This window comes from Somniosus microcephalus, chromosome 9 (genome assembly GCF_052327205.1).
Source record: "Somniosus microcephalus isolate GS21.2 chromosome 9, FLI_Smic_1.0, whole genome shotgun sequence".
Taxonomy (NCBI): Eukaryota; Metazoa; Chordata; class Chondrichthyes; order Squaliformes; family Somniosidae; genus Somniosus; species Somniosus microcephalus.
In genome coordinates this window covers 141,786,150-141,797,526 of record NC_140995.1, presented here as the reverse complement: position 1 = coordinate 141,797,526, position 11,377 = coordinate 141,786,150, and the positions used below count along the sequence as shown (strand labels likewise).

The following is an 11,377-nucleotide window of genomic DNA, read 5'->3' as shown; positions in this document are numbered from 1 at the left end:
AAGCACCGTGGGAGGTTTTACTACATTAAAGGAAGGCGCTGTATTAATGCAAGTCATTTATTGTTTTCAGTCCCAGCCACAAACTCCATTCCCTAGCCACTGGCTCCATCCCTCTCCCTAACATCTGTCCGAGGCTGAACCACACTGTTCGCAACCTTGGTGTCATATTTGACCCTGAAATTAGCTTCCAACCAAATATCCGCAGCATAACTAAGACCGCCTACTTCCACCTCCATAATATCACCCGTCTCCGCCCTTGCCTCAGCTCAGCTGCTGCTAAAACCCTCATCCATGGCTTTGTTACCTCTAGACTTGACTATTCCAAAGCACTCCTGGCTGGCCTCCCAAATTCTACCCTACGTAAACTTGAGGTCATCCAAAACTCAGCTGCCCATGTCCCCACTTGCACCAAGTCCCGTTCAACCATCACCCCTGTGCTCGCTGACCTACATTGGCTCCGTTAAGCAACGCCTTGATTTCAAAATTCTCATCCTTGTTTTCAAATCTCTCCATGGCCTCGCCCCTCCCTACCTCTGTAATCTCCTTCAGCTCCACAACCCCGCCCAAGATATCTGCGCTCCTCAAATTCTGGCCTCTTGAGCAGCCGTGATTATAATCACTCAACCATTGGTGGCTGTGCCTTCTGTTGTCTAGGCCCTAAGCTCTGGAATTCCCTGCCTAAACCTCCCCACCTCTCTTTCTTCCTTTAAGACGCTCCTTAAAACCTACCACTTTGACCAAGCTTTTGGTCACCTGCCCTAATTTTTCCTTAAGTGGCTCAGTGTCAATTTTTTTGTCACATAATACTCCTGTGTGTAGTGTATGTACCTTTAAGAGAGAACTACTTTTACAGCTCCTGTATACTGTAGTACCGGCAGTGACCACACCTGTATATAAGCCTTGAGCATGCCTCTGTACCCCAGTCTTGAGACTACCCTACTCCAGTAAATACCTGTTGATTGTTAAGTTACAGCATCCGTGTGGTTATTGAAAAACATCCTACTCTCAGAATCACGGATCTAACAGTGGCGACGAGTGTCGATTCGAATCTACCTGCAACTCTGCGTTTCCCTTCGAGGATTCGCTCCGGGAGGGCGGTGGAAGAAAGTTGAGGCCAGAAACACGGGCGTCGACCACGAGCAACCACCCAGTCATCCGGCAGAGAGTGAACATCGCAGGGGAGGCTGTGGAGAGCCGGGCTTGGTTCCCCAGCCACGACGATCAGCAATAGACTGACGACAGGTACAGTGCAGACTCTTCCCGGACAGCAGCGGCTGGAGCCGACCGACGGCGGAGAGAAAGCCGAGCAGCGTCGACGGGGTAAGACAGAGGGTGAAGCGCACAGGGCACAGCCGGGGGTTGAAAACCGAGCGGTGTCGAGGAAAAACAAAATGGAGAGAGAGAGGGTAAAGCAACAGCTGGGTTCAGGACCGAGCGGCGGAAACGGAAAAGGCGCACAAAAAAAAAACGCACAGAGCACAGCCAGGGCTCAAGGGCTGAACAGTGTCCGCAGGGAGAAGAAGGGAGAGCGCGGGAGACACCATTGAGCCGCGGAGAAGAAGGAAGAGTGCGGGAGACACCATTTTTAGAAGCCGCAGCGGAGAAGAAGGGCGAGCGCGGGAAGGAAGGAAAGTGCGGGAGACGCCATTTTGTGCCAGTGGAGAAGAAGGGGAAGCGTGGGAGACGCCATTTTTGACAGTTAAATCACACCCAGGGATGCTGAAGAGTGGCAGTATCTCTGCGTTCGACAATGAAGTCGAAGATTGGGCGACATATGTGGAACGTATTGAGGTGTACTGCAGGGCGAATGAAGTGCCAGATGCTAGGAAAGCACTGGTTTTGTTAAATTCCATGGGTGCAAAAATTTATGGGTTACTGCGAGACCTAATAACCCCAGAGAAGCCTATGAACAAGAATTTCGAAAGCATAGTAGAAATCCTACAGGACCACTTAAACCCCACACCGCTGCTGATAGCAGGACGATTTAAGTTCCATAAAAGGAACCAACACAAAGACGAAAGCAATGTTGAGTACCTAACGGAACTGCGCAAGCTATCGAAACACTGCCAGTTTGGAGCGGGACTAGCAGATACGTTAAGGGACAAGTTTGTGTGTGGGCTGCAAAGTGAAGGAACCCAGAAACGGCTTCTATCAGAAAAGGATCTTACGCTGGACAAGGCATTCAGTATGGCAGTATCACACGAAGCAGCCGCAAGGGGCGCTGCAGATATACAACGGAGACCGCAAGAATATGGCACCAATGAAATGTCCTATGGAACAGGGAAGTGCTATTGCTGCGGCAGAACAACACATGACCAGAAGGATTGTTGGTTCAAGGACCAAGTGTGCAGACAGTGTGGAAAAGCAGGACACATAGCAAGAGTCTGCAGGTCTGGGAAGAAAACCAACAGTAAGAAATCTCCACAGGAGAAGTACAAAAAGGTACACCAGGTGATGGACAGTAGTTCAGATGAACAGAAAAGGGACACAGACTCCGGAAGCAAGGAGCTGGGTTGTCTGAAACTACATAAGGTAACCAAAATGGAGGATCACCAGACTATCTGGGTTACACTCAAGATAGACGGAGTCCAAGTGAAAATGGAATTGGACACAGGATCAGCCCTAACAGTCATAAACCAAAGGGACTACAAGCGGCTATTTTCACATATACCCTTGAAAGCTACAGAGATTGTCTTGAAGACGTACGCGGGGCAAAAAGTCTACCTCAAAGGAAAAATAAGGGTGAAAGTGATATATAAAGGCCAGGAAATACCTAAAATGGATATATATGTATTACCAGATGGAGGACCACCACTGCTAGGACGTGAATGGATCCGGAAGATACAATTAGATTGGCATTCCATACAGGCACTGAAGGTTGAGGCCAAAAAGGATGACGACATCACACCTGGACGACTGTCAAAAATGCTAACTGACGCAAAAGAAGTGTTCCAGGAGGGACTCAGAACACTAAAATGCATAACAGCAATGATTAAAATAGAGGAAAATGCAAGCCCAAAGTTTCTTAAGGCCAGTCAGTTGTACAAGGTATTGGTGAGACCGCACCTGGAATACTGCATACAGTTTTGGTGTCCATACTTAAGAAAGGACATACTTGCTCTCGAGTCAGTACAAAGAAGGTTCACTTGGTTAATCCCGGGGATGAGGGGATGGACATATGAGGAGAGGTTGAGTAGATTGGGACTCTACTCATTGGAGTTTAGAAGAATGAGAGGCGATCTTATTGAAACATATAAGATTGTGAAGGGGTTGGATCGGGTGGATGCGGGGAAGATGTTCTCGATGATGGGTGAAACTAGAACTAGGGGGCATAGTCTTAGAATAAGGGGCTGCTCTTTCAAAACTGAGATGAGGAGGAACTACTTCACTCAGAGGGTGGTAGGTCCATGGAATATGCTGCCCCAAAAAGCTGTAGAAGCTACATCATTACATAAATTTAAAACAGAAATAGACAGTTTCCTAGAAGTAAAGGGAATTAAGGGTTACGGGGAGCGGGCAGGAATTTGGACATGAGTCTAGGTTCGGATCGGTCATGGCCCTGTGGGTAGCGGAGCGGGCCCAGGGGCCATGTAGCCTGATCCTGCTCCTATTTCGTGTGTCTAATTCTGTTAGATTCAGGAGATGGTTCGGTGATAGTGGATTGGCGGTTAGGATCAGATCAGCCATGATCTTATTGAATGGCGGAGCAGGCTCGAGGGGCCGATTGGCCTACTCCTGCTCCTATTTCTTATGTTCTTATGTTCTTATGTAGACCAGTGCCTTATGCGATCAGACCAGCTGTCGAAGCAGAGCTGGAAGGGTTGGAACGTTCAGGAGTACTGTCCAAAGTAGACTGGAGCAAGTGGGCTACACCCATCGTTCCTGTAATGAAGAGGTCGTTGAGTAATACGCTTGGGGAACCAAAGAAGGTCCGCATCTGTGGTGATTTTAAGGTGACAGTGAACCCAGTCCTTCACACGGTACAATATCCACTTCCATGAATTGAGGATATTTTCGCCTCGCCATCTGGAGGTAAACGCTTCATCAAAATTGATCTAGCCCAGGCGTACTTGCAAATGGGTTTTGCTTCCTGGGACACTGGCACCAGTACTGGGGCAGGAGGGAGCTGTTCCGTTGGGACGGGCTTCACTTGGCCAGTGCTGGGACTAGAGTCCTGGCGGATCATATAACTAGGGCTGTAGAGAGGGCTTTAAACTAACTAGTGGGGGGGAGGTTCCTAGAGAGCAAATAATAAAAATGACAACAGAGAAGGTCATAGACTTCGGTAGCAGTGGGGAAATTAAAAACCAGAGCATGTCAGGAAGGGGCAGAAGGTATGGAGTAAAAGGTAAAGTAATAAAAAGGGCAAAAGCAGGAACTAAGTGTCACAAAACATATTTGAAAGTTCTCTATCTGAATGCATGTAGCATTCGTAACAAAATAGACGAGTTAATGGCAAAAATAACTACATATGGGTATGATCTTGTGGCCATTACAGAAACATGGCTGCAGGGTGACAATGCCTGGGAATTAAACATACCAGGTTATTTAACGATCAGGAAGGACAGGCAGGAAGGAAGGGGAGGTGGGGTGGCTATGCTAATAAAGGAAGGAGTCACTGTAATACAGAGAAATGATATTGGGTCAAAAGATCTGGATAATGAAACAGTTTGGGTGGAGGTAAGGAATAATAAGGGGAAAAAAACACTAGTGGGCGTAGTCTATAGGCCTCCGAACAGTTGCAACTCTGTTGGACAGAGTATCAATCAGGAAATAGTTGAGGCTTGTAATAAGGGAACATCTATAATTATGGGGGATTTTATCTATCATATTAATTGGACAAATCAAATTAGGCAGGGCTGCCTTGAGGATGAGTTCATTGAGTGCATTAGGGATGGGTTTCTTGAGCAGTATGTAACTGAACTGACCAGGGGGCAAGCAACCTTAGATCTGGTCCTGTGTAATGAGACAGGATTAATTAAAAATGTCCTAGTAAAGGATCCCCTTGGAAAGAGTGACCATAACATGGTTGAATTCCATATTCAATTAGAGGGTGAGAAGGTTGGATCTCAAACAAGCATGCTAAGCTTGAATAAAGGAGACTATGAAGGTATGAGAGCGGAATTGAGTAGAGTGGATTGGGAAAATAGATTAAAGGGTAAGACGATACATGATCAGTGGTGTACATTTAAGGAGTTATTTTACAACTTCCAAAAAATATATATTCCACTGAGAAGAAAAGGGTGTAAAAGACAAGACAGCCATCCGTGGCTAAGTAAAGAAATTAAGGATAGTATTCGACTAAAAACAAGGGCATATAAGGTAGCCAAATCTAGTGGCTAGCGACCATAGAGCACATATACCAGAAACACTGTTTACGGAGGTCACGGTCCATCATCAAAGACCCTACCCACCCCAGCCACAGTCTGTTCGACCTCCTGCCATCTGGGAGACGCTACAGATGCATTCGCACCCGTACGACCAGATTTAGGAACAGCTTCTTTCCTAGGGCTGTCATCCTACTGAACTCCACAAATAAACTCTAAAGTCTGCACATCTGCCAATGCACTTTATTATGGTTATGCTTATGTTAATGTATTACAAGCCAAAAGTATGTTGAATGTTTAAATGTCTTAATCTAAATGTACACTCTCGGGAGCCGCAAGCCTACATTTCGTTGTACTGCACTTGTGCACTAACAATGACAATAAAAGTTGATTTGATTGGATTTGATTTGGGAGGATAGAGGATTGGGAAAACTTTAAAAGACAGCAAAAAATAACAAAAAGATTGATTAAGAAAGGGAAGATAGATTATGAAAGTAAATTAGCAAAAAATATAAAAACAGATAGTAAGAGTTTTTATAGTTATATAAAAAGAAAAAGGGTGGCTAAAGTAAATGTTGGTCCCTTAGAGGATGAGACCGGGAAATTAATGGGAAATATGGAGATGGCAAAAACACTGAATGAATATTTTGTATCAGTCTTTACAGTAGAAGACACTAAGAATATCCCAACACTGGACAAACAAGGGGCTTTGGGGGGGAGGACCTAAACACGATCAAAATCACTAAGGAAGTGGTACTCGGTAAAATAATCGGACTCAAGGCAGATAAATCACCTGGACCTGATGGCTTACATCCTAGGGTCTTGAGGGAAGCGGCGGTAGGGATTGTGGATGCATTGGTAATAATTTTCCAAAACTCCCTGGACTCAGCAAAGGTCCCAGCAGACTGGAAAACTGCTAATGTAACGCCCTTATTTAAAAAGGGCAGTAAACAGAAGGCTGGAAACTATAGACCGGTTAGCCTAACATCTGTGGTAGGTAAAATATTGGAGTTCATTATTAAGGAAACAGTAACAGGAGATTTGGATAATCATAATTTAATAGGACAAAGTCAGCATGGTTTTATGAAGGGGAAGTCATGTTTGACAAATTTGCTGGAGTTCTTTGAGGAAGTAACATATAGGGTGGATAAAGGGGAACCAGTGGACATAGTGTATTTAGACTTCCAAAAGGCATTTGACAAGGTGCCACACAAAAGATTATTGCTTAAGATAAAAAATCACGGGATTGGGGGTAATATTCTGGCATGGATAGAGGATTGGCTATCTAACAGAAGGCAGAGAGTTGGGATAAATGGTTCATTCTCAGACTGGCAATCAGTAACTAGTGGTGTTCCGCAGGGGTCAGTGCTGGGTCCCCAACTCTTTATAATCTATATTAACGATTTGGAGGAGGGGACCGAGTGTAACATATCAAAGTTTGCAGATGATACTAAGATGGGAGGGAAAGTAGTGAGTGAGGAGGACATAAAAAACCTGCAAGGGGACATAGACAGGCTAAGTAAGTGGGCAGAGATTTGGCAGATGGAATACAATACTGGAAAGTGTGAGGTTATGCACTTTGGCAGGAAAAATCATAGAGCAAGTTATTATCTTAATGGCAAGAAACTGGAAAGTACTGAAGTACAAAGGGATCTGGGGGTCCTGGTGCACGAGACTCAAAAGGTTAGTATGCAGGTGCAGCAAGTGATTAAGAAGGCCAATGGAATGTTGGCTTTCATTGCTAGGGGGATAGAATATAAAAATAGGGAGGTATTGCTTCAGTTGTACAAGGTATTGGTGAGACCGCACCTGGAATACTGCATACAGTTTTGGTGTCCATACTTAAGAAAAGACATACTTGCTCTCGAGTCAGTACAAAGAAGGTTCACTCGGTTAATCCCGGGGATGAGGGGATGGACATATGAGGAGAGGTTGAGTAGATTGGGACTCTACTCATTGGAGTTCAGAAGAATGAGAGGCGATCTTATTGAAACATATAAGATTGTGAAGGGGTTGGATCGGGTGGATGCGGGGAGGATGTTCCCGATGATGGGTGAAACTAGAACTAGGGGGCATAGTCTTAGAATAAGGGGCTGCTCTTTCAAAACTGAGATGAGGAGGAACTACTTCACTCAGAGGGTGGTAGGTCCATGGAATATGCTGCCCCAAAAAGCTGTAGAAGCTACATCATTACATAAATTTAAAACAGAAATAGACAGTTTCCTAGATGTAAAGGGAATTAAGGGTTACGGGGAGCGGGCAGGAATTTGGACATGAGTCTAGGTTTGGATCGGTCATGGCCCTGTGGGTAGCGGAGCGGGCCCAGGGGCCGTGTAGCCCGATCCTGCTCCTATTTCGTGTGTCTAATTCTGTTAGATTCAGGAGATGGTTCTGTGATAGTAGATTGGCGGTTAGGATCAGATCAGCCATGATCTTATTGAATGGCGGAGCAGGCTCGAGGGGCCGATTGGCCTACTCCTGCTCCTATTTCTTATGTTCTTATGTTCTTATGTTCTAAGTGGAGGTAGAAGAAGCCTCGAAACAATACCTTACGATTAACACTCATAAAGGTCTTTATCAATACAACCGGCTGGTGTTCGGTGTAGCATCGGCTCCGGCTATTTGGCAAAGGGTGATGGATCAAGTCCTGCAAGGGATTCCAGGGACCCAGTGTTATTTGGACGACATCCTGGTCATGGGCGAAAATCACAGTGATCACCTCGCCAACTTGGAGAAGGTGCTCACCAGATTAAAGGAATATGGGCTACGAGCTAATCGCCACAAGTGCGAGTTTTTCCAGAAGCAGATCTCGTATTGTGGCCACGTCATCGATGAAGAGGGGTTACATAAGTCCCCTGAAAAGATTGAGGCAGTAGTCAAGGCTCCAGCACCGGAAAATGTGTCACAACTGAGGTCGTTCCTCGGGCTGGTAAACTACTACCATAAGTTCTTACCAAATTTGTCCACGGTATTACACCCACTGAACACCCTACTGCAAACAGGGGTACCATGGAAGTGGAATGACGAACGTAGACGAGCTTTCCAGAAGTGTAAAGAATTGATCACATCAAAAGAGGTGTTGGCCCATTTCAACCCAGCACTACCAATTCGGTTGGCATGTGATGCATCACCCTATGGTATTGGAGCGATGCTGTCGCACAAATTCCCAGACGGGTTGGAGAGGCCAGTAGCCTTTGTGTCTCGGTCACTAACCTCAGCCGAGCACAACTACGCCCAGATTGACAGGGAGGCCCTCAGCCTAGTATGGGGAGTAAAAAAATTCAACCACTATCTGCATGGGCAGAAGTTCACCTTGCTGACTGACCACCAACCACTTGTCTCCATCTTTAACCCTAAGAAGGGCGTTCCAGTGATGACGGCACAACGGTTACAAAGATGGTCCCTGTTTCTAGGGGCGAATCAATATGAAATAGAATATAAAGGCACGAAACAGCATGGAAACGCTGATGGGCTATCACGCCTGCCACTGCCTACTGTGGAGGAAGCACCAGCAGTGGACCCTATCGAGATATTTTATTCGTCAATAATTGAACGATTGCCAGTAACGAACGCGAATATAGAGAAGGAGACCCGCAATGATCCGATGCTGTCTCGGGTATATGATTTGACGGTGAGGGGATGGCCAACACATGGCGATTCACTGTTGCCAGCATTCTCATCCAGAAGAGAACAGCTGTCAGTATGCCAGTGGACAGTGATGTGTGGATCCAGAGTGGTGATTCCACCCAAGTTAAGGGAGAGAGTGCTAAATGAGCTACATGAAGGTCATCTGGGGGGAGTGAAAATGAAAAGCCTTGCTAGGGCTTATGTGTGGTGGCCGGGAATCGATCAACAAATCGAAGACCTAACCAAGAGCTGCTCAGGATGCCAGAAGGTCCAAAATGCACCACCACATGCCCCTCTACACCAATGGGAGTGGCCCTCCTCTCCATGGCAACGGGTGCATATTGATTTTGCTGGTCCATTCATGGACTCAATGTTCTTAATAGCAGTGGATGCTCATTCGAAGTGGCCTGAGGTGATAAAAATGTCCTCAACCACTACAGAGAAAACGATTGCAGTCCTACGGATCATATTTGCCAGAAACCGCTTGCCAGAGCAGATTTGCTCTGATAATGGACCACAGTTTGTGTCCGAAGAGTTTCGAAAATTTATGAGAAGGAATGGGGTAAGGCATTACACATCCGCCCCGTATCATCCAGCCACAAATGAGAGGCTGAGAGGTTCGTACAAACCTTTAAGAAGGCGATAAAGGCCATGTGCGACGATGAAATTCCACTACAGCATAAGGTGGACAATTTCTTATTAGCCTACCGAAACGCGACACATGCAGTTACCAACCAGACCCCAGCCATGATGTTATTTAACCGAAGGTTGCAATCTCGTCTGGACTTGCTTAGACCAAATGTGCGAAGAAATGTTGAGGATAAACAATTCCAGCACATCAATGAGAAGCCGACAAGGAGCTTCAATGTAGGACAACCAGTCTTGGCCCGTGACTACCGAACAAAGAAATGGCAACCCGGAACGATATGCACACGGCAGGGGCCATTAATGTACACAGTGGATGTCGGGGAGAAAATTGTGAGACACCACTTTGATCAGATCTTAGCGTCACAGGAACGAGTCAACCCCATGCCTTGCGTACCTGGGGATGAACCCGACATACCGGTAGCATCTACCTCCGAACCAGTAGCAGTGGAACCCGATGAACTAACCGATGAAAAGGGGCCAGAATCACCTCCGCACCAAGAACAAGAACCTCAGGAAAGGCGCTATCCCGAAAGGATCAGGAAGCCGCCCCAAAACTGAATCTATAAATGGACTATTGTTGTTTAATGTACATGTTAAAGTGTTAATTGTTATTTGAATATTATGGGTACTACTAATCTAAAAGGGGAGGAATTGTAGTGTATGTACCTTTAAGAGAGAACTACTTTTACAGCTCCTGTATACTGTAGTACCAGCAGTGACCACACCTGTATATAAGCCTTGAGCATGCCTCTGTACCCCAGTCTTGAGACTACCCTACTCCAGTAAATACCTGTTGATTGTTAAGTTACAGCATCCGTGTGGTTATTGAAAAACATCATACTCTTAAGATCACGGATCTAACACTGTGAAGCTCTTTGGGATGTTTTAATACGTTAAAGGCGCTATATAAATACAAGTTGTTGTTGCCCTAGTGTAAACAAAAGTGCCCCCTTTTTAAGGACACAGCTAATAGAACCCAAATTATATAAATAAAGGAAACGTAGCAAATTAAATATTAATATTGCCAGTATCTAGTACCCAGGCCAGTGTTTTTGAAATGCCCAGCGGCCCCGGAGGCTGCTCTAGTGTAGAAGACAAGCTCCTTTCACGCTTTCTCTGTCGGGGCTTGGTGCGGGAGCGCCGGTGCAGCTGGGTGTGAGGAGGAGGCGGAGACTGGCCCAGAGTCTCCCGTCTCACCGCATTGGCTGCGCCAGCGCGGGGCGCAAAGGCGAAAGCTGCTAGAATATTTGCGGGCAGTCCAGTCCCGGCGCCTTTTTTGTTCTTCTGGAATAAAATAATGTGGCCGTGTCTTTGGGCTTTAAGGGCTGTGACCCTCTTGGTGGCGTCTTCTTCGGCGCAACTCGCCGGATCGCGCGGACAGGGTGAGTGAAAGTTGAGTTGAAACTTCATTTAAAGGGGAATCCCTCGGGCTGTAAACTCGGCAGAAAGCGTGGGCTGGGGAATCCATGTACAGCGTGTGGGTCTGAGCAGACATAGAGTGAGTGTTTTACCAAAATCCTGTGATGTCTGACGTCTCCCCCCGGTACTTAGAATCAAAACATTTAGTTGTAAAAGTCCAAATGTGTCCATTAATTCCCTTGCATGTGCTCTTCCAACCACCTCCACTCCCTGATTTTACTTCCTACAGAATGGTTGCTTTGCTCCAAGAAGATCAATGTTGCAGGTATGATATATGCAGAAGTCTGATTCTCTCCACTTCTCAAACAAGGACGTTACTTTTCAAATAGGCTGTAGTAACTTTATTTTCTGACTTC

At 46.0% G+C, this 11,377-nt stretch overlaps 1 protein-coding gene across 2 annotated transcripts in view; it reads left to right on the top strand.

Moving 5' to 3' along the window:
- The first annotated feature begins 10,689 nt into the window (after positions 1-10,689).
- dcbld1 (discoidin, CUB and LCCL domain containing 1) overlaps positions 10,690-11,377 on the top strand; it is a 173,691-nt gene continuing 173,003 nt past the window's right edge. For both annotated transcript variants that reach the window (XM_085997338.1, XM_085997337.1), the window contains exon 1: positions 10,690-10,984. In XM_085997338.1, the coding sequence (XP_085853464.1) occupies positions 10,900-10,984 (85 nt within the window). In that variant the 5' untranslated portion in view covers positions 10,690-10,899. The remainder of the gene's footprint in view (positions 10,985-11,377) is intronic.